At 43.0% G+C, this 24,174-nt stretch overlaps 2 protein-coding genes across 2 annotated transcripts; both read left to right on the top strand.

The window, feature by feature from the left end:
* The first annotated feature begins 717 nt into the window (after positions 1–717).
* Positions 718–1,893, top strand: LOC141588754 (uncharacterized). The gene has a single exon (XM_074410180.1). The coding sequence runs from the start codon at positions 718–720 to the stop codon at positions 1,891–1,893; it is 1,176 nt and encodes a 391-aa protein (XP_074266281.1).
* A 5,369-nt stretch (positions 1,894–7,262) lies between these two features.
* On the top strand, positions 7,263–7,871 carry LOC141588753 (secreted RxLR effector protein 161-like). Its single transcript, XM_074410179.1, has one exon. The coding sequence runs from the start codon at positions 7,263–7,265 to the stop codon at positions 7,869–7,871; it is 609 nt and encodes a 202-aa protein (XP_074266280.1).
* Positions 7,872–24,174: the final 16,303 nt, after the last annotated feature.

Here is a 24,174-nt window from a genome sequence, read left to right as displayed (position 1 = left end):
TTAAGTTTCTATAATTCTTGACATGTTCAAAGAATTTAGCATAGAAAAACAGACATCTTTGAAAGTGCCTATTGAAAGTCATTGCAAACTCTATCCAGAAAAAGGGACACCTTTGCAAAATTCCGACATTTACAGAGGGCTTATGGGTTAGCTTATTTATCTCACTATCACTAGACGTGACATTGCTTTCTCCGTGTATCTATTGAGTACAATAATGCCCTACTTCTGATCAAGGGTACTGAGATACCTTAAACATGCCTCTGGTCAAGGAATATTGTTTGCAAATGACTCATCTCCCACCTTAACTGCCTACTGTGACTTAGATTGAGCATTAATGTTATTAAAATAAGTCTAGTAAAGGAAAGGAAGAACCACAAGCAGTGTTGACTAATGTGCATGCATAGTATATCAAAGGTCTTGGTTGGTTCATTGAATAGTCTAAGTTCATGAATAAAGTAGTACATGTATCTCTTAATGATAAGTATTGGGATCATGAAAAGTCATTCTAGAATTTTCTTATGTCTAGTATAAATACCAATGTAATGGTTGATGCAAAATATAAGTTGAGTAATACAAAATATAGTATTCTCTTCTACATCTCCTACTCCATTTCTCTTTATAAAATTTCAGCCACTATAATCAATTACCTTCCGATCCTAACAAGTGGCACCAGAGCTAGGTTCTGTGAAGGTAGTTCAAGAAATATAGTTTGTCAATATGGCGAACTCGAGTGATTCATCCCCTATTCCAATATTTGCCGGTGAGAATTATGACCATTGGGTCGTGAAAATTAGAACAATCTTTATTTCCAAAGATTTGTGGGAGTACGTTGAAGATGGGTTTGAAGAACCCGAAGACATAGCGGCTTTGGATGATGCGGGAAAGAAGAAATTAAAGGAGGATAGAAAGAAGGATGTGAAGGCTCTTTCACTTCTCCAACAAGGTGTTTCAACGGAGTTGTTTTCAAGAATTACGAGAGCAACTACCTCTAAAGTAGCTTGGGAGATTCTTCAAAAGGAGTTCCAAGGCGATTTAAAGGTAAAAAATGTTAATCTTCAAACTTTTAGGAGAGAGTTGGAGAATTTGAAAATGAAAGAATCTGAAAGTATTAAAGATTATTATACTACAGTGATGGATATTATTAATCAAATGAGAGGGCTTGCTGAAGTAGTTGAAGATAGTAGAGTTGTTGAAAAAATTCATGTTAGTTTGCCTCCTAAATATGATGCTATGGTGTCTATTATTGAGGAAACTAAAGATATTGCTTCTTTAACTGTTCAAGAGTTGATGGGTTCATTAAAGGCTCATGAGAAAAGGTTAGAAAGACACTCTGAAAAATCAATTGAGAGTGCTTTCCAATCTAAGCTCAATATTGGGTCGAAAGAGTTTGAGAAAAATGGTGAAAGTAGTGATAAAAAAAGAGGAGAGTCATTTAGAGGTGGTAGAAATGGTGGCGGTCAAGGTAGAGGTCGTGGTAGAGGCTCTAGTGGTGGAGGAAGAAATAATTTTGAAGGTGGTAGACAATATTATGAGCGAAGAGGAAATTTACAAAATCCTCAAGCTTGTAAGATTTGTGGAAAAAGTGGTCATAGTGTTGAAGATTGTTGGTTCAAAGGGAAGCCAAAGTGTTATCGTTGTCAAAAATTTGGGCACAAGGAGAAGGAATGTAGAGTGAAAAATCCGCAACAAACGGCAAATTTTATGGAGGAAAAAGAAACTGAAGAAAATATGTTTTATGCTTGTCAAAGTACGACAGAGTACAAGAATGATGTGTGGTACTTGGATAGCGGTTGTAGCAATCATATGACTGGAGATAAATCAATTTTTGTGGCTATGGATACTTTCATAAATTTACAAGTGAAGATGGGAAATGGAGCTATGGCAAAGGCGTAAGGAAAAGGTACGATTTGTGTGCAAACAAAGAAGGGTTCCATGTATATTCATAATGTTTTGCTTGTCCCGGAGTTGGACAAAAATTTGTTGAGTGTGGGACAACTTGTGGAGAATGGATATGTGGTGATTTTCATGGATAATTATTGCAAGATTTATGATAAAAATGATACACAACAGCTGGTTGCTAGTATCAAAATGGAGAGAAATCGAAGTTTTCCGCTTATCTTTAAATATGGTGGAAATGTAGCCTTAAAAGCTCACGTTCTTGAAGATTCGTGGTTGTGGCATAAGAGACTTGGGCATTTGAATTTCCATAGTCTCAAGATGCTTCAACAAAAGAACATGGTTCAAGGTCTTCCGAAGATTGAAGAGGTTCATAAAGTTTGTGAAGGATGTGCACTTGGGAAGCATCATCGTGAATCTTTTCCGAAGGGTGGAGCTTGGCGTGCAAAGGAGAAATTGGAGTTGATTCATACGGATGTGTGTGGTCCAATGGAGAATCCGACTCATGCCAACAATAGGTACTTCATTCTCGTTATTGATGACTATACTCGCATGACTTGGGTATATTTCATGAAACAAAAATCTGAGGTGTTTTCCATTTTTAAGAAGTTTAAGGCTCTTGTTGAAAAACAAAGTGCCCATGTTATTAAATTTCTTAGAAGTGATAGAGGCAAGGAATATAATAACAATGAGTTTGATAAGTTTTGTGAGGATGAAGGCATTGATAGGCAACTCACAGTTCGTTATACTCCGCAACAAAATGGGGTAAGTGAACGAAAGAATCAAACCGTGGCAGAAATGGGCAAGTCTATGCTTCATGCGAAAAGATTGCCAAAGAGTTTTTGGGGTCACTACTACAGATATAGGGGACAACAACGGTTATTAACCGTTGTTATAGAAAAAAACGGACGTTGTTGTTCGGGCCGTTGTTAAAGGTTTTAACAACGGTTATTATTTTAGACAAAAACCGTTGTGGAAAGTATTAACAACGGTTAGTACCCGTTGTTATTAGACGTTATCCGTTGTGAAAAAAAGTGATTGGCGCGAATAATATTTTGGTGCGAAAGTAATAACAAGGGTTATTTAAAAAAAACCGTTGTTAAAAGTAATAACAAGGGTTATATATATCCAAAATCCGTTGTTAAAAGTGACTATCAACAAGGGTTATATTTAAAAAAACTGTTGTTAAAAGTAATAACAACGGTTATATGTTAAAAAAAACCGTTTTTAAAACTGACTATTAACAACGGTTTTTTGGCATATAACCGTTGTTATTGATGTTTATTATTATTTTTTTTAAATTTACAAAATCAGTGCATTCAAAATCCTGTATCAACAACAACAGCAGTATCAACATACAACAAAAGCTCACTTTAAATTGATTAACTCAAAATTAAACACCTGCAAAGTTTTATGCACTAGCACAACGATTTTCTCAAAATATTAATACCACAATTCAAACATCCATTTACATCCAAGAGTTACAACTCCACTACTACGCATGCACATTTTAGTGAATAAAATATTCAACAATACAACTCCAACAAACTTACATCAATCTCGCATTACATTCAACATAACAATAACATCTTAGTGAATAGACTATTCAATATTACGTATTCCCAAAATAGTTGGTAAGCCTACGCCTTATTAACATCCCTCATCTCCTCAATTGACACTCTCAAATTTAAATCTGCAGTGATACTTTTAAGTTAAGATGGTGGAAATAAAAAAGGGAAACCTACGTAGATATGAGAAGTGGATGGAAGCAATAAGTTGAGGAAAAACAAAGGAGGAAGATACCTGAGGCAAATATATGAAAATCACCAAAAGTCTAACCTACAAACAGCATAAAATGAATGTTTACTAGCAAAAATCAAGGAATAAAGCAGAAATTAAAAATGAAGGAGAAATCAAAAAGAAGAAAGTGAGGTAGCACAACATAGAAATTTCACAAGTTTAGCCAAAAATGAGCATATATTGCATCTTTAGCCATAAAACTAAAAGTCGTGAACCCAAACACTTGAAACTGAAGTAACACAAACAACATTGATCCATCTTAATTTCATAAAATTTGAAAGAAGATTCAAACCATAATGGATATTGGGGGTGCATGGACTAAATTATCGAGTCAAATTAGTTATAGTTGAATGACTTGTTGATATGCACCAAATAAATTAAACAGTTCTATAACATTTCAAAGACAAAAGATTCTGAGTCTTGCGAATCCTTAGGAATTAAAAACTTTCCACTATATGTAAAATATATATAAAACAACATAATTTCTAGTGAAAAAAAATAGTGATAATTACCAAACGAAGTGGCTTTCGTCCTGCTTTGTCAGTCAAAGTTGCTCCAGCAACAGTGATTACTACCTGCAGGATCAATTTCTCAAATGAAAAACTATCAATTAATTCTCTAAAGAGGAGGTCAATTTAAGATGTTAACCTGAATAAGAGCATATATTACAATCCCAATGCTAGGTAATACCGCTGAAATGGGGAAAATGAAGAGGTCACAGGTTAGTATCTTCGTGAAAAGGAAGGAATACATACCATTTCACGCACCTCTGAAATTAATCATCTATAATCGAACAATAGTATGCAAAGAAGCATCATGTCCACCAAACAATATGATCATTAAATAAGGAGCCCATATATTGAGCGAGATTACTTGACAAGAAAGACGGTAAAAGACTACAATGTACAAACTTCCACCATGTTTGACCTTCTAAATCAGCTGAGCATATTAGCATACTACCCCCAAGACTCAAAGACTACAATGTAAAAATTTCCAAGTATAAGAATAATGCGAGACGGTAAAAGAAGTACAAATATCAAACGAATCCTAAAATTCAACAAGGCACCAGAGATTTTAAAATCAAAATAGGCGAAGCAATTACGGTTAGAAAGAATACCTCTAGATCTGGATCCCTTCATGGATACTCTGAAAGATGAGATCCTTATGAAATCATATAAAACCCTAAAATTTAACAGGGTAATTGATAGTGTAAAATGAATAATTGATAAAGAGGAGAGTGATGTCGATGGTGAGATAAAGAAGGGTTAGTCAAACAACAGTAAAATGAGAAATAAAATAGATGTGCGATTATTAAGATTTTGTGTTGACAAATAAATTGAGTAGGTTAGTATTTCATACCTAACAATCAAAGTAATATATAAGGCGAAAATCAAACCAAAAAATAAATTTCTTGCTCTCGTATTTTTAAAACCCTAGGTTTCTAAAAGTGGATTTTGAGTGATTTTGGTAATTTTGAAGGTTGGAAAATGGGTTATAAGTATGTAAATTGAGTTAGAGAGAATTTCTGAGTATTTTGGGGGTGATTTGGTGGGTTTTGACTGAGTATTGTGTGAGAGGTTTTGTTTTTGAGTGTGAGAGAGATGAAGATGCGAAGGTTGAAGATGAATAAAGAATAGAAAGGGAAATAAACATAAGGGATCCGGTTTGTCCCACAGTGAAAATATTTTGGTGCGAAGGTAATAACAAGGGTTATATGTAAAAAAACCGTTGTTAAAAGTAATAACAACGGTTATATGTAAAAAACCGTTGTTAAAAGTAATAACAAGGGTTATACGTAAAAAATCGTTTTTAAAAGTAATAACAACGGTTATATGCAAAAAAATCGTTGTTAAAAGAAATAACAAGGGTTTTAAATAAATAACCGTTGTTATAACTTTTCAACTATTAACAACGGTTCTAAAATGAAACCCGTTGTGATTACTTATAACAACGGTTTTAAAGAAATAACTGTTGTTATTACTTTTCATAGAATTGCGCCAAAATATACTAACCTGACTAACAACGGTATTACATATAATGCGTTAATATGCGTTGTTAATGGGCCGTTATTATTGCCTATATTTGTAGTAGTGGGTGAGGCTGTAAATACGGCCGTGTACTTGATCAATAGAAGTCCTACAAAGGACTTATACAACAAAACACCATTTGAAGCATGGAGTGGAAGAAAACCATCTTTGAGACACTTGAAGGTGTTTGGATGTTACTCTCAAGTTCCGAAAGCAAATAGAAGAAAGTTGGATGAAGCAAGTGAAAAATGCATCTTTATTGGGTATAGTTCAATGTCGAAAGGGTACCGAGTTTGGAGCTTGAAAGACAACAAAGTTTTGATCAGCCGAGATGTGTTGTTTGATGAAAATGCTTCTTGGAATTGGAAGAAGAAGGGTATTGCAAATGGTGAAGTTCTTCAAGATAATGATGAATCAGATGTTGAAGAAGAGGAAGAGGAAAATGGTGAAGAGGAAGCTCATTCAACTCCAAATGGGAGTCCAATAGATAGTCCTCCAAATTCACCAAGTAGTTCTTCGACAAGTACAAATTCAAGTTCAAGGTCATCTTCTCCAGGTTCAGCGGGAAGAAGGGAAAATTTGCAAGATGTGTACGCTAGATGCAATTTTTGTGTCTTAGAACCAGAAGATTTTGAAGAAGCTTTCAAGGAAGAAGATTGGAAAAAAGCAATGGAAGAAGAGATTCTTGCCATTGAGAAGAACAAGACTTGGGAGCTAGTTGAGAAGCCAAGTGACAAGGAAATCATTGGTGTCAAATGGGTATACAAAGTTAAGTTGAATCCGGATGGTTCTGTCAAGAGAAAGAAGGAAAGGTTGGTGGCTAAAGACTATACACAACAGCCCGGAGTTGATTTTAATGAAACTTTTGCACTAGTTTCTAGGCTTGATACTATTCGAGCACTCATTTCCATAGCAGCCCAAAAATCATGGAAGCTTTATCAATTGGATGTAAAATCTGCGTTTTTAAATGGAGAATTGGAGGAAGAGATCTACGTGGAGCAGCCACAAGGTTTCTTACAAAAGGGGGAAGAGAGAAAAGTGTACAAGTTGAAGAAGGCATTGTATGGGTTGAAGCAAGCACCTCGTGCTTGGTATAGCAACATTGACTCTTATTTTGCTCAAACGGGATTCGAGAAGAGCAAAAGTGAGCCAACATTATTTGTGAAGGTTGAAGGTAAATCTATTCTCATTGTTGCTCTTTATGTGGATGATTTGCTTTATACCGGTAACAATGAAAAGATGATTCTTGAGTTCAAGAAGGATATGATGAAGAGATATGAGATGAATGATATGGGCTTGCTACATCATTTTCTTGGTATGGAGATTTCTCAAAATGAAGATGGTGTGTTTATTTGTCAAAAGAAGTATGCTGAAAATATTTTGGCAAAGTTTGGGATGCTTGATTGCAATCCTACGGCAACACCTCTCATTGTGAGTGAGAAGTTAATGAAAGATGATGGTGCGAAGAAGGTTGATGCCTCTCTCTATCGGAGTTTGGTTTGAAACTTGTTGTATCTCACGGCTACAAGGCCAGATATAATGTATGGTGCAAGTTTGTTGTCAAGATTTATGCAAGATCCAAGTCAAAATCATTTTGGAGAGGCAAAGAGATTGTTGAGGTATATCCGAGACACTACAAATTTTGGCATCAAGTATGAGAAGAGTCCAAGAATCAAGTTATTTGGTTATTGTGATAGTGATTGGGGAGGTTGTGTTGATGATATGAAGAGCACCTCCGGCTATGCATTTTCTCTTGGTTCGGGCATGTTTTCTTGGTCATCAAAGAAACAAAAATCTGTGGCTCAATCATCTGCCGAAGCTGAGTACATTTCAGCTGCAATAGCTACATCTCAAGCTATATGGCTACGAAGAATTTTGGAAGATATTGGTGAGGCTCAAAAGGATGCTACTACAATTTTTTGTGACAACAAATCCGCAATTGCAATGGCAAAGAATCCAGTTTATCATAGTCGCAGTCGTCATATTGCGATCAAACATCATTTCATTCGTGAAGCTATTGAAGAAGGTGAGATCGAGCTCAATTATTGCAAAAGTGAGGAGCAAGTGGCGGACATTTTTACGAAGGCACTTCCAAGGGAAATGTTCCAACAATTGAGGGAGCTTCTTGGAGTTGTGGCAGCACATTAAGGGGGAGTATGTTGACTAATGTGCATGCATAGTATATCAAAAGTCTTGGTTGGTTCATTGAATAGTCTAAGTTCATGAATAAAGTAGTACATGTATCTCTTAATGATAAGAATTGGGATCATGAAAAGTCATTCTAGAATTTTTCTTATGTCTAGTATAAATACCAATGTAATGGTTGATGCAAAATATGAGTTGAGTAATACAAAATATAGTATTCTCTTCTACATCTCCTACTCCATTTCTCTCTATAAAATTTCAGCCACTATAATCAATATTTTTACTACCTTCCGATCCTAACAAGCAGAATAACAAGACAGTAATTTCTCTTAAATTGATAATATAATATGCAACACATTCATTTATTTCATTATTAAACGTTTAATAAGATACACTCAACTCTCGCGCTCACCACACAAAAGCAAATACATGAATACTCCACTTGATCGATTTTTTTTAACATGAAATTGAAACGAAAAGCTTCGATTGAGATGAAGTTAGTTGATCCGAGTTAAGCTCCAACCGGACTAGGAGCCACAAAACCTACAAATAAAAGTAAGTTAGTTTCAAGTTTCAACTAACATTTAATAGATTAATAACGAAGATGAGCGAAAGTAAAGAAGAATACTTGGGCACAAGGTCTCAAATGAACCGTCAATGGCACAGAAAGTGAAGAGTTCAGTGGTTTCGGCTACAAAGTCGGGTTCTTGACCAAAAGCCTCGAAAATTAAGAGACAGAAGCAAGTCCTATCAGTGGCAGCTGTAGAACTTATGTCTGCGCAACAAGTTGCAATTTCGTCAGCTGTTTTAGTTGCATCGCAATCAGTAGCGATGTCCTTCAAATTCGAGGAGCAATCTTGTGCCCATGTCGAAGTTACTAGTGCCATTATCGCCAATGCCATCATTATTGTCTTCATGTTTTCCATTCTCTCTATTTTGTGTGTTTGTTTGTTTGTATGTATGTAATTATGTTCGAGTAAGTATGTATGTTTTTTGGTTGATGTGATTTTGTAGACAACCTTCCATCTAATTTATACACTATCGATTTTGAATTAATCAAAGACATAGTGTATAGTTATGCCTTTTTTTTTTTTTTTTTAATGATCGATGAAGGGTTCTTATTAACTTGTATAAATTAATGTCACAACTTAAGTATCTAGTGGCCTTTGGGCTTTGTCATTCGCTGACATGTTCTTCGTATAATCTTTCTTAATTAATCATTTAATACTTTCCACTTTTAACTTGTTGTGTAAGGCATATCGATCAGAACGATACGTTCTACTCTTTACTTGGTAGCTTAGGGCGTGTATTGTATGTAACTAATACATTTCTTTATCCTTTCCCTTTTTAATGTTGCTAGGTGTGACGATCCGCACACTTGAACCCTTAGATTTATTTATGCTTATGTAATTTCTTTTCCCTTGTACATTTGTAGTAAGTATTTTCTTAGTAGTTTTAGAATAGGTTTCCATAAATAGGTATATCGCTATTCTGAACTAAACTTGTAAATTCAATGTTTCCTGCTACCAGGACCAAATAATCAAATTTGCCTCTTTGAGAGGTGCTAGTCAATGAAAAACCGCTTCTCATCCAAAAGCTTGTTGTTGCTTGTCGCTTGCTTTCAATAATCGTATTGCTTACTTTTATTACTTTTGTGTGCCGGACTTGATAATCGTGACTAGGATTCCCGACACAGACCGACCCGAGACCCGAGTATCGTGCTAGTGGGCGATCACTCACTAGTACGAAGATCCTTGTCGCTTGCATCTTGCCTTGAGACGGGCAAGGGTGCGCGCCACGGTCCGGCAAAAGTAGCGGACCGTGACATTTGGTATCAGAGCCCGGTCTTCGGACGGGCGTCTGCAAGCCGCATTTGTTTATCGAGATCGAGAAAATGGGCGAAACAATCGAGGACCGAGTGGATGCCTTAGAGGACGCAATCGACGTCAAGCTTCCCAAACTCGAGGACATCGTGATGCGGATGGCCGCGAGCCTCGAGGAGTTGCAGAAGACGGTTTGTGACCTTGAGACGAAGGTAGACGGGATGGACATTCGCATCCAAGCGATCAGTGGTGCGATCCCCGACGATCGGGAGGAAGAGATCAATCATCTGCACCGAAAGGTCGAGATGTTAGAGAACACTTGTGCCACGCTCGTGAAAGCGGTGGGCAATGACGGGAAATCTATGGGGAGCCATAAGGTGAAGGCACCCCCACCTCGTGCCTACGATGGGGCGAGGGATTCGAAAGCGGTGGATAACTTTATCTTCGATATGGAGCAATACTTTCGAGTAAGTGGGCTCGACGAAGACGCGGAAGTTGTCACGGCAAGCATGTATCTAGTCGACGATGCCAAGATGTGGTGGAGGGCTAGGTACAAGGAAATCGATGCGGGCACGATTACGGTGACATCGTGGGCCAACTTCAAGAGGATCTTGAAGGATCACTTCTACCCCGAGAACACGGAGTTTGTTGCTCGGAAGAAGTTGAAGGAAATCAAGCACACCAAATCAATCCGGGAATATGTGAGGGAATTCTTAGCCTGCATGCTCGAGATTAGCGAAATGTCCGAGACGGATAGGACATTTGAGTTCATTGACGGGTTGAAGAGGTGGGCACAACAAGAGGTCATGAGGCAGAATCCCAAAACTCTGTCTTCGGCCATATCGGCTGCGGAGCGCCTACTCGACTTTCACGGAGAGCGAGAGGCACCAAGAGTGGTGGCACCAACGGGGAATACTGGTGCGTCACAGAGTGGGTACAATGGACAAAGGCCACAAAACAGCGCCATTTCCGTTGGGAACAGTCGGTTCCGCTCGCAAGGAAGTCAAGCCCAATCGGCGAGCACTACAAACTCGCCCTCAAGCTCGTCTTCGAAGGCGGGAAACTCTACTGCTTCCACAACGAAGAGACCGTTCGCGTGTTTTGTGTGCAAGGGTCCTCACAAGATGGCCGATTGTCCGAACCAAGCGGAGTTCAATGCCATGTTCAAGAAGATGCCGAAAGGGGCTCAAGAACGTCTTGATGGGGCGTTGGCCGTCTATCACCAAGAGTGTAACGAAGACTCGAGTGATGATGAAGACCAACCACAGATGGGCTCACTCCAACGGATCAGCGCGATGGGGAAATACGAAGATTCCTCCGCCAAGAAATCCAACGGGCTCATGTACGTGGACATGATGGTGAATGGGAAGCACGCACGAGCTTTGATCGACTCGGGTGCCTCCCACAACTTTGTTACGAAAGAAGAAGCTGATCGGTTGGGGCTAGTTTTGCGGGATGCTAACAAACGCCTGCTGAAGCGGTCAATGGGAAAATGAGACGCGTCCAAGGAGTGGCTAAGAAGGTCGCGGTCCAAGTGGGTGAGTGGGTGGGGGAGCTCGACTTCACCACCGTTCCGCTGGATGACTTCAAGTTAGTACTCGGGATGCAATTCTTTCAGAAAGCATTGGTGGTATTGAAACCGAGTGACGGATCGATGCTACTAATGGGGTCTATCGTAGTGAAGACGGTAGACAGCGACGAAGACAAGGGGCAGCATCGAATTTCGGCTATGAGGGTGATACCGACACCGAAACAAGGGATGCGACCTTGGAGAATGCCTAAAGGTTCGGTGGAGCCGAGGGCGAACAAGACCCAGGCTAACTACGATGCTAAGTGGCCTGGGGGACGAAAGAAGAGTCTACCCCCTCACCGAGGAGTAGACAATGAGGGCCGAGATGCCCAAAGAAGTAGGCCTCGTACCATCGGGGGCCGCGTCGATGTCTTGAGTCGACGTCTGGTTTGCGGGTCAGTCGACCCAAGAGATAAGGCCTCGTACCATCAGGGGGCCGCGTCGATGTGTTGAATCGACGTCCTGGTTTGCGGGTCAGTCGACCCAAGAGAGAAGGCCTCGTACCATTAGGGGGCCGCGCCGAAATGCTGATTCGGCGTCCTGGAGATCTCACATTCCCTTGAATGCAGTCTTTGAAGTGAGGAGAGACAAAGTGAAGGTCCGTTGGAGCCGCATTGGAGAAAGCCCGAGAGAGCACTTTTCAAGCAGCGGCAAAGTGGGCGTTCCCGAGAGACAAGGAGCACGTGGTGGACTTGGAGAACATGATGTTCGGCAGCTTCTATGTCAAGGAACTCCAGCCTATCCTTGAAGGGACGAAGAGGCCAGTCATTGTTTGGGACGAAGCGCACATTCAAGCCGAGTGGTACAAGCCAATCCCCAACACTGCATGGACAGTCAGAGCTCACCGAGGATGTCTCACTGAAGCACCGTTCAAGATTTTTTGTGTTGCCGAGGGCGGCAACAGATTAGGTGGGGGAGAGTGTGACGATCCGCACACTTGAACCCTTAGATTTATTTATGCTTATGTAATTTCTTTTCCCTTGTACATTTGTAGTAAGTATTTTCTTAGTAGTTTTAGAATAGGTTTCTGATGGGGCATATTCTGCACCGCTGACCAAGTCAACATATTGAGCAAGGTCAAAGATATCCACAGCAAGTCAACGACTTAGATAGCCTAGCCGATGCAGCCCATCGGCCGGTCAGCCTGGGTCTCGGCATGACAACTTGCCAGCCGGGGCACATACCCGCGTACTCGTATCCAAGACCCCTCGGCGGTGAGTCAACAGGGCCCGCCGGCCTGCCATAGAAACCTCGGCCGAGGGTAGATCGATCTTTCCACCCGCTAGCCACTTGGCCACTTGGCCACTACGTGACAAAAGGTGAAAGCCTATAAATACTCCTCAACCTTCATTGAGGAAAGGATCCAACGAATACACAACTAAACCTAAATACACTATTCATCTGGTAATATCTTCCTTATCTCTCTACAATATACATTCAGCCAAGTAACAACTTATCCTTTAAGTTTACTGACTTGAGCGTCGGAGTGAGTACGCTTGGCACCAAGCCAAGCCCTCAGTTCGTTCATTGTTGCAGGAGAGGCCGAGGGGAACGATTAAGACCAAAGGAGAATCCTACTCAAGACATCATTCAACAAGCCACGGGTGGTAACTATACTTGCTCTGGAATTACACCCGGAACAATTGGCGCCGTCTGTGGGGATAGACACTAGAAGCTAGTCACATTCATTCCCAAACAAAAAAAAAAACAACAAAAACCCACCCAAAAAGCTAAGATGTCAAAACAACAAGACGCAGTCGTGACCGACGAAACCGCATTCTACCACGATGATACTTTCAACAATTGAGGTCGTGCGGCCCTCCACCGGCGGAGTAATCCAACCGGAGTTCGGGATGCCAATAATACGGACACACCGCCGCTACCAACCAGGTCACCATCATGGGACATGTGGTTGACATAACAAAACCGAAAATGGTCCTGGACCTAATTAGTAATACGCCTGCTCACACTGTCACGCCGACAAGAGCGGCGGAAAACGCCCAGGAGACCAGGGCCCAAAACGTGACTCCGAGAAATTTGAACGGAGCACTGGGAGAAGCTGACCCAGCCAAGTCGCCGGGGGAGCCCAAAGTGGGCGTGGTAGACCTAAGTCCTTCCCGCACTCATGGGAGGACAGCGTCCCCGCAACACGAACGAGGCTTACCCCAAAGGAACCAGAGGAGTCCGACTCAGCAGAGTTGGAGAAGAAGTCCGAGTCGGAGAAGAAGTCCTTCCCGCTACGAGGAGAGGAGCCGGATTAGGAATGCGAGGAGCCGATCGCCGCGTGTCGTTCGACACGTGGTCAGACAGCCCCTCAACGCCTACGTCCTAGAAATCCAGGTGCCAACTAAGCTCAAGTTGCCACCCCTGTCATACAAAGGAGATAGTGATCCAAAATACCACGCCGAGGCTTTCGAGTCTTACATGTCGGTATGGGAGCAGCCCGATGAGTCCAGTGCCGAGTTTTCCCAACAACTTTGCATGGGATGGCTCAAAGTTGGTACAAAGGGCTTCCCGACGGCTCGGTATACTACTACGCCGACCTAAGGGACGCCTTTCTAGCCCAGTACTCTTGCAACAAGAGAAGGGCCGTGGAGACATCGGACCTCCTAACTATCAAACAGGAGGGGGGCGAGTCTCTACGAAGCTATGTGAAGAGGTTCGACGGAAAGGTCCAATGATTCGAGAAATTAATCCCGAATTGGCGGCCTTCGCGCTGATGAAAGGCCTCCCAAGGGGAGACTTGAAAAATGAGCTCATCAAGTGCGGAGGCCTGAACTTGGACGCCGCTAGGAAGATGGCCGACCAGGCCATCAAGGTAGAGGACTATCACAAGACCTGGGTAGGCCCCAGCGAGGCCGAGCACTCAGAAAAGAAGAGTCACCGGGAGGACAACCCGGATGAGAGACGCCGCGACAACAACGGGTCACGGTCCGATGAAAGACGCCGTGAGAATAATAGGTCACGGTCGGACAAACCTGCCAGGAGACAGGACTCGACAGGCGCCGGGTGGAGTTCGGAACGTACCACCGGAGGCGGTATAAGCGATAAAACCCCTCTCGTCGTATCGCCCGCCGAGGTCTTTGCCCCGAGCAAAAGCGAGGGCCGAGAGTGGGAGAGACCCCCAAGCCAAAAAGTGACGGTGACACGAGCCAAGATCTTGTGAGTACCATGGCCACACCGCCATTTAACCAACGATTGCCGGCATCTAAAGAATGCCATTGAAGAGCTGATCCGGAAGGGGAGCCTCGGCAAGTACGTTGCCAAAGGCCAAAAGATCGACGCCGAAGCGATTCGGGTAAGAAATCCGTCTTGAACGGATAGGGTGATCCACGTTGTCATCGGGGCAACGAGAACGGAGGGTCCGCTCACGGCACAAACGGCATCTGAACGAGCTATATCAGGCCATCAACTTTGTGCCCAACACAACGATCCCCGCTTCCAACATCCCCGATATAACCATCGGAAGGAAGGACTACGAAGGAGTCATCGCTCCTCACAAATGACCCACTTGTAGTCAATTTGGACATATCCAACCACCTGGTCAAGAGGTGCCCGATTGACACAAAGCGCGTACACGAACATCATGTTCGGGAGTGCTTCCTCGGCCTCGGCACTGAAAGTCAGGACTTGAGCCCCGCACCAACCCACTATACGACTTCTCCGGGGGCCGGCTGGTACCACCAATCGATCGGACTCCGGTGACGTTCGGCGAAAAGAATGCGGCTAAGAATGTCCTAGCCGAGTTCGTGGTCATCGACGGCTCGTCCGCCTACAACGTTCTCATAGGCCGAGTCACCCCGAGCGAGGCCGACGCAGTGATGTCCATCCGGGCCCTAACACCGATGTATGTCTCGGACCGGGGAAGCGCGCATAAGCTCGTCTCCAAAGACGAGAATGACGAGGTGGTCAACGTCCGGATAGCGCGGAGGATGCAACATGAAATCCCTCAAAGTGGCAAAGAAATCGAGAAAGGGAAAAGTCTATCCTTACAACGGGAGGGCGACCTCATGGATGTAACTAGCGGTGACTAGGACGTTGTGCCTTTGATAGGCCATTAGACGCCGGTAATCTCGGGAATACTCTATGTATCGGCGGAGGTGTCCAAAACAAAGTGGGCACCCCGACGCATGTTTTTACCTAAGTGAAAAACCATCCAAGTCTTCCATCAAAACGTTCATTCTTCCCATAGTCACTAGGAAGCGATGAGACGCCGACTCACACCGTCATACCGACAAGAGCGGCAGTCTTTATCAATAAGCGAATGTCGGCTCACACTTTGTCATACCGACAAGAGCGGCGATCTCCATGAAGAAGTAGGCGCCGTCGCAGTCACCCCAAGTAGTAGACGCCACGGCATTCACCCCAAGAGGTTGGACGCCGTCGCAATCACTCCAAGTGGTAGACGCCACGGCGATCTCCATGAAGAAGTAGGCGCTGTCGCAGTCACCCCAAGTAGTAGACGCCACGCAGCCACCCCAAGAGGTTGGACGCCGTCGCAGTCACTCCAAGTGGTAGACGCCACGGCGATCCTCCATGAAGAATTAGGCGCCGTCGCAGTCACCCCAAGTAGTAGACGCCACGGCAGCCACCCCAAGAGGTTTGACGCCGTCGCAGCACTCAAGTGGTAGACGCCACTAGCCTCCATGAAGAAGTAGGCGCCGTCGCAGTCACCCCAAGTAGTAGACGCCACGGCGATCACCCCAAGAGGTTGGACGCCGTCGCAGATCCTCCAAGTGGTAGACGCCACTAGCCGCCTCATGAAGAAATAGGCGCCCGTCGCAGACACCACGAGTGGTAGACGCCACGGCGATCGAAGAATAAGAAGCGATCTTTGGCTCACACCGTCACACCAACAAGAGCGGCGACGATCGGGTGATCTACAAAATTTAAAGAAAGCATCGCATCAACATACGTCGACATGCCGAAGAGCTCATCATCGGCGGCGGATGAACCGGCTAAATCGAGCCACCGGATAGATCGATGCGTGCTTGGCCTTCTTGGCCGAAGGGCGCATCTCCTCGTCGGCCAGCGAAGCAACGGCGGTAAAAGCGTCCTTTCTCTTACGGACAAGAGGAGACCCCTCCTCCTCGTCAGAGTCATCCCCATTAGAGATGTAAACGATCTCCACCGTCTCCTTCTGAACAGGGGGGATGGAAGGTGGAGCCGATGTCGACGCCATCACCGCCGAAGGCTTTGTTTTTCGGGTATGGCGCGGCATGTTACTAACAACCTTCGCCTGGGCCTCCACCGCATTTAAGCTTTTCACCGCCGGTCCATAAGATCATTCGGCGACGTCCTACTACGGTCATGGGCCGAGCCTTGGGGTGCGAGTTAGCAACGGTTTTGTCTTTGTGCGCCCCATTCTCCGGAGGATATCCTCAGACAAGTCCCGTCCAAAGTGGTCTGCGAAAAAAAAATAAAAGCAAGAATTAAGTAGAAGAAATAAATCGAAGTTCGAAAAACAGATCGAAGTTCGAAAAACAGGAACATTAAGAGCGGTGATGGGCCTCACACCGACCCCACTCACCCTGTGCTAGGGCCGGTATGAGGCCGACATGGCAGAGCGGCTCATCCTGAAGAATGATCTGCGTTGGGGGAATCCATTTTTTCGACACCACACCCTTGTCCGCCTCAAAAAGCCTCATCGCCAGCTTCTCATCCTCTTTAAGAGGGACCTTGCTGGCATCCATCTTAAGCTTCTTCCGGCTGACCCATCTGTCATGCTCCGCCTTAGTCTCACACCGCAAATTCACTTGGTGCTGAAAGGAGAGGGGCAGCGGATAGTCATCCGGCACCTTAACATACACCCACCGATCTCTCCAGTCTTTACAAGAAGTAAGTTTGTCAACAGAGACATAACCTTTCTCCGTGTGCACACTGTACCAACCGACGCGGCCGGATCGATTGTGGTGGAGATAATGAAGCCGGCGGAATAAATTCACCGTCGGGGCCTCCCCCTTGAAGAGACAAAGCCACACAAAGCCGACTATCGTCCTCATGGCCAACGGATGCAGTTGGGCCACAGCGACGTTCATAGCCTTAATGATGGCCATGACGTACTCATTCAGCGGAAACCGGAGCCCGAACTCCAAGTGTCGCATGTATACGCCGATGGCCCCGGCGGAGGGCAACAGACGGCGACCCTCCTCGGGGATAACAATCTTGTACTCTCCGCCAAAAAAGAAATGGCCCTCGAAAAATTTCTCACCGAACAAGCGCCAACTTATGGGTCCAAGTTCGGTCAACGCGTACCTTGCGAGACGTCACCGTGATCCATAACGTCTTGCCTCACCTCTTTGGGGACGAGCCTCTTGACATCATCACCAAAATCGTCTGCGTCATCATCGACATCAGAGTCATCCTCCCATTCCTCCAAAATTCGAGGATCGGCTTCGGGGGAAGGAGACACAGGGCCCCCGTGCCTTATCGGAGGGCGTCCAACTTCTCCCCCTCATCAAGACGCGACGGGGAACCCCCCGGCGCCGGCCTACTAGGCCCGGCATCAGCAGGAGACATGTTTACCATAAAGACTTACAAAATTAAGAAATGGGAAAGTTTGTTTGTTACCTTGAAGAAAAACAATCGCCGGAGTAACAATTCTGAAAAATCGAAGACAAAGAAAACCCTTGAAAATTTAGAGAGAAGAAAATTTTGGAGAACGAAATTGGTGGCCAATTTCACGGGATAACTGCCCTATTTATAGGGAAAAGCCCATGAAGAAGGACCAATCGAGAATGAAAACGACCCATGAAGCGTCAACCAATCAGCGTGCAGACACGTGTCGGACATGCAACCACGGGATGTCAATCGTTGCAACAGTTAGACGTCAATCAATGCAACAGTGACCAAGCGTCTTCAACACGCCTATTCACATCTCTCCGCCTATTCACCTTCCTCAACAAATTCCCAAGCATCTGTTCTCCGCCGGCCACATGGTCAACCAAGCTAAGTAGCGCCGGCCGGGGGCAATCAAAAACAACCGGCACACTCAATCCTGGTCTCGGCCAGCGTCACTTTCTTTTCCACATCGGATGCCCTTTACACATCCATGCGGAGGGGGGATATGGTACGGCCTAAGAAAGACCAGGCCGAGGTAAAAGAAGCCACCGCAGAAGAAGCCGATGCAGAAATTTTCCGCAAATTACTTACGCAGAATATACGCTCAAACGTACATCGGAGCCCATACCACGGCATAGACTACGCTTGGGGCAAATTGATGGGGCATATTCTGCACCGCTGACCAAGTCAACATATTGAGTAAGGTCAAAGATATCCACAGCAAGTCAACGACTTAGATAGCCTAGCCGATGCAGCCCATCGGCCGGTCAGCCTGGGTCTCGGCATGACAACTTGCCAGCCGGGGCACATACCCGCGTACTCGTATCCAAGACCCCTCGGCGGTGAGTCAACAGGGCCCGCCGGCCTGCCATAGAAACCTCGGCCGAGGGGTAGATCAGTCTTTCCACCTGCTAGCCACTTGGCCACTTGGCCACTACGTGACAAAAGGTGAAAGCCTATAAATACTCCTCAACCTTCATTGAGGAAATGATCCAACGAATACACAACTAAACCTAAATACACTATTCATCTGGTAATATCTTCCTTATCTCTCTACAATATACATTCAGCCAAGTAACAACTTATCCTTTAAGTTTACTGACTTGAGCGTCGGAGTGAGTACGCTTGGCACCAAGCCAAGCCCTCAGTTCGTTCATTGTTGCAGGAGAGGCCGAGGGGAACGATTAAGACCAAAGGAGAATCCTACTCAAGACATCATTCAACAAGCCACGGGTGGTAACTATACTTGCTCTGGAATTACACCCGGAACAGTTTCCATAAATAGGTATATCGCTATTCTGAACTAAACTTGTAAATTCAATGTTTCCTGCTACCAGGACCAAATAATCAAATTTGCCTCTTTGAGAGGTGCTAGTCAATGAAAAACCGCTTCTCATCCAAAAGCTTGTTGTTGCTTGTCGCTTGCTTTCAATAATCGTATTGCTTACTTTTATTGCTTTTGTGTGCCGGACTTGATAATCGTGACTAGGATTCCCGACACACACCGACCCGAGACCCGAGTATCGTGCTAGTGGGCGATCACTCACTAGTACGAAGATCCTTGTCGCTTGCATCTTGCCTTGAGACGGGCAAGGGTGCGCGCCACGGTCCGGCAAAAGTAGCGGACCGTGACACTAGGCCACCAGCTGCCGAATATATTTGGGAAAATACTTGCGTTTTTTCGGAGGACGTCCTCCTTACACACAAAAAAGTAAGACTAAAATAGGAATTAAATATTGTAAAATCCTCGTTTACCTGTTGCATACTAGCATGACCTTTCTCTGAAGCACAAATTCTTATTTAAGAAAAACATATCCGTATTATAGTTAAACGGGTTCAATCCTATCTTGCGAGTACTTTAAAAAAAGTACATTTAGTGTTATTGTCTATTTTTAGTTTAGTTTTGAGAATTCATTATTTATTTTAACGTAAATAATATCGAGTGTCCTTTTAAATTTAGTCATTTCAGGTTTCTTTTTTCAATTAGAGTTGTGTTTTTATCCGTCATTTTCAGGTCTGGTCAGTCCCGGGTCAACAAAGCTTTGGTCATGTTCGGGTCGAGTCGGGCTTCTGATCACATTCAAGGGTTGTAGGTCGGGTCAATTTCGGGTGTTGGGTTAGCCTTTTTGGGTCAGGTTGGTTTTACCAAGTCTAGTTGCAACCTAGGCATAGCCAGTGCCGTGCCGACTTCTTCCGGCCTATGCAAGCAAGACTGGGGCTGGGCCTCATTTGCATTTTATTTTTTCAGTGTTAGTCCTAGTCGACCTAAAAATGTGAGCACTAGCCGGGCCGGAGGGGGAAGCCGGGCCATGTCGAGTTGTGTTATGGATTGGCAGGGTTGGAGTTTCATGGCCAGAGTTGCGACTTGGGCCGAACTTGCACACGTCTACAACTCTACCACCAGCTACTTAGTATTTTTTTGATATAAAAGTACATATCATAGTAGGGTCTATTCAGGACCACTTCATAAAGTATTCTATGTACAAATAGAATTTGTTTATGGTTGATGAATGGTTCTTCGATTTAGAGATATTATCATTCTGTATAGTCATTAGTACTTTGCTTCCTCTTATCCCTATTAACGGCGATAACTCACCGACAAGTTAATATATGTTGAAATCTCTACGCATAGACCTAGTTTTATATGAAATGATCTTCGTATAAGAAAGTTAATTTAGAATAGAAGCTTTATTTTCATTAAAAGAGAACAACCGTATTTATACAAGTTGAGATGTAGAGCTTATCAACAATAACCTAGTTAGATAGCCTAATTTACCAGTTAAGGAAATTAGGAAACTATAACTTAACTAGATGATATGTTAGCTAAATACAAGGGAGAAATATCTAAAAGATTACTAACGAGATATTAACAATATTATGTAATCTTATCATGCCTCCGCAAGACGAATGACTTGTTAAAGAGACCGATCTTGGCTAGTAACATTTCGAGTCAAGCACGAGGCAATGACTTAGTGAGAGCGTCAGCCAATTGATCATCATTGTGAACCGTAGTGACGCACAAAGAACTAGATTTCACCTTTTCACGAATAAAATGAAAGTCGAGAGCGAGGTGCTTCATTTTCGAACTAAAGACGGGAGGCTCTCCCACATCATCACAAAATATGACAGGTGGTAGGTAAAATTACTAGGTGTCGTAATACTAGAATTAACTACCAAATTAACAATTTATAAGCCTAACTAAACTCTACTAACTTCGATCAAGCAATAAGGTAGTAAATTGGCAAGTTAGGGTCGAACCCAAGGGAAGGACTTTTGAACTAAAGACTTGAATTTTTAACTATATAACAACTAATTAGGACTCTATGGATTAATCAAGACACTAACCACAATCAAGACCTACTAATTATGGTTATCAATAAACAATGATTATGAACAATGATTAACATGTAGTATGACATAAATGGAGCAAGTTTGGTTTTAAAGTAGCATAAGAAAAAGTAAAGATGCAATTTTTTATCATAAAAGCAAAACAACAAACACTAGATATGCAACAATCAAATATGGGAAAGAACTTGATGTAATTCTCTCTTAGTAATCCAACAATGATAAAGTTTGACTATTTTCTCTCTATTGTTATCTATCCAATACTATCATCTCAAGAAATTGAAACACACACAACTAAACCATATATGTGAGTCCTTCAACTCCAACCACAACTCATTAAACCATGAATGAAAATTAGAATTGAGCATGGAGCTTTTGCCAAGAGATGTAAGCTAGAATCAAATCTTACTGGATTAAACCATGCTAGCAAGAAAAGACATGTAATTTCCTACTTGAAATATGAATCCTTTAAACCAAATCAACATACAACAAGTTTGCTCCAAACAATTCTAGATAGATTAAACCATTTCTCTAGAATTTGCAATAGTTAGGTAAATAAGATGCAAGAGTGATCAATTCATACATTCATCTACTCAACATAAAAAAATTTAAGAACAAAGGAAAGAACAATAGATAAATTAAGAGAGATTTAAGAGTCTTACAACATCAAAGTTGGATACTTTGATCAAATTACACCAAGTAAAGAAAGATTAGCCTTCCATAGTTTGCTTACAACCCATAAATTGAAGAAAGATTAACATGAATTAAGGAAAGATTAAGTTATAATTATTACAAGATTAAAGCCAAGTATGAGATATTAATGGTAAGGAGGTGGTTTTTAGATCTCCAAACATGGGGGTATTTATACCCTTGAATCTCCTTTTTAGGTCACAAACAAATGGGCTTTCGGAAATAGGAAAAAAGGAAAACCCGTCGTAATGATCAGGGGAAAACCGCAGGCTCCGGTGGCCACCGCAGGCTCCGGTGTGGGTCGCAGGCTCCGGTTGGTTTTAGCTTGCACCACAATCTCGCGAAAGCCATATCTCCCTTGCTCCGTAGTCAAATAAAGCATGAGACCTACCGTTGGAAAGCTAAGATCACAAGCTTTAACCTCCACTTGACCTTGCGTCGATACGAGGTCTAGAACTCGAGATATACTCATGACCCTTGTGAAACCGAGTTTTCAATTCTTCATTTTGGCTTTTCTTTGTGCATTCCAAGGCTTCATTTTCCTTTTATTTGCTTCTCTTGACTTTGCACTTATTCTCTTGGCTTACTTTTGGCTCTCCTTCTTCACATTGGTTGACCGTGGCTCGGGTTTGACTTCTAATTCGGTTTCTACATAACGGTATCTTCACCTCACCTTATCATCATGAAACACTTGAACTACCCTTGAGATGCAAATGTCAAAAACAAGTTCAATTGACTCAAGTTACAACCAAAGTGAATTGGCCGGGAAATATAACGATTAACACTCAAAACCGGCTTCACAACACATTTATACAACTAAAGTTACCTAATTAAGCCGACACTATTTGACTCTTTCAAATAACGCATAGACAGCTTAATTCGGCGTTAAAGGAGTAAACTTTCGAGCCAACCAATAGCGATCAATGGTGCGTTGCCTCTTTGAGCTCCAAGGGACGGGATTGCACCCTAGATACACAATATAAGCACCCGTGGACAGATAATTATCACGATCACCAGTCCGGTCCGTGTCGGAATAAGCATGAAGAGTAAGCGGAGAGGAGCGATGCAGCTTAAGACCAAAACGGATTGTACCAGCAAGATAACGAAGAAGACGCTTCAGGGCAGCCCAGTGAAGAGTAGTTGGTGAACTGAGGAATTGAGAGAGCTTACCAGTAGCATATGCAATGTCAGTCCGTGTCCAACCGAGATATTGTAAGCCTCCAACAAGAGTACGATATTGAGAAGGATCAGTAAGAGGCTCACCACCATCGAGACCAAGCTTTGTCAAGAGATCAAGAGGGGTCGACATAGGCTTAGAGTTAGTCATGGCATCACCGCGATCAAGAAGGTCGAAGATATATTTATGCTAACTAAGAACCAAACAATCAAGTACCGAACACACATCAACTCAGAGAAAGTAGGAGAGTGGGCCAAGATCTATCAAGGAAAAACATGAAGCAAGAGGTGGATATAAACGCAGCAACAGTAAAAGGAGCCGGACCTGTGACTATTATATCATCAACATGAATAAGAATATAAAGTGGGTTAGCATCCAATTTAATAAACAGAGAGATATGGACACCGAGTTAGTGAACCCAAGGTGAAGCAAGAAGGTGCACATCTCAGTATACCAAGCTCGGGAAGCTTGCTTAAGGCCATAAATGGCTTTATGAAGCCTACACACATGAGACGTTCGATCTTTATCGACAAAACCAGGAGGTTGCGCCATATAGATCACCTCGGCCTCAGTATACTCTTGTTGATGATTGCACAAGAGCAACCTGAGTATATTTGATGGAGAGAGAGTCTCAAATTCTTGGTTAAATCAAACAACATTATGAATTTGGTAAAACTCATTTCAATTCAAAAATTAAAATTCTAGATCTGTGGTGTCTTGATTTCTTTGCTATGCATGGCATCATTCATCATAAAAGCATGGTGGACAGGCCTCAATAAAATGGCATTGTAGAGAGAAAGCATATATAGGCACCTACTTGAGATTAGTAGGGAACTGAGTTTTCAAGCTGGCTAGCCATTGGGATATTGGGGAGACTGTGCAAAGACTATAGCCTACTTGATTAACAGGCTGCCTTTACCGGTTATCAAAAATAGGCCCCTTTATGAAGTGTTGTTTCACAAGGTCCCTGAATAAAATTCGATTAAGAGTTTTGGATGTCTAGGAATGGCATATAACCGTGACAGAAATAATGACAAACTAAAACCCAGAGGTGTTTCTTGCATTCTCATTGCTTATCGTTCACATCAGAAAGGATATCTAATAGAAGATCTAAACAGTAAGAAAATATATGGCACAAGG

The sequence above is a fragment of the Silene latifolia genome, chromosome 6, assembly GCF_048544455.1.
Source record: "Silene latifolia isolate original U9 population chromosome 6, ASM4854445v1, whole genome shotgun sequence".
Classification (NCBI taxonomy): Eukaryota; Viridiplantae; Streptophyta; class Magnoliopsida; order Caryophyllales; family Caryophyllaceae; genus Silene; species Silene latifolia.
Note: the sequence above shows the minus strand (reverse complement) of the source record. Positions and strands in the feature narration are given on the sequence as shown.

What these genes read in the sequence shown, in the direction of transcription:
- LOC141588754 (XM_074410180.1), top strand. Translation starts at nt 718, where the DNA reads ATGGCGAACTCGAGTGATTCATCCCCTATTCCAATATTTGCCGGTGAG.
- LOC141588753 (XM_074410179.1), top strand. Translation starts at nt 7,263, where the DNA reads ATGTATGGTGCAAGTTTGTTGTCAAGATTTATGCAAGATCCAAGTCAA.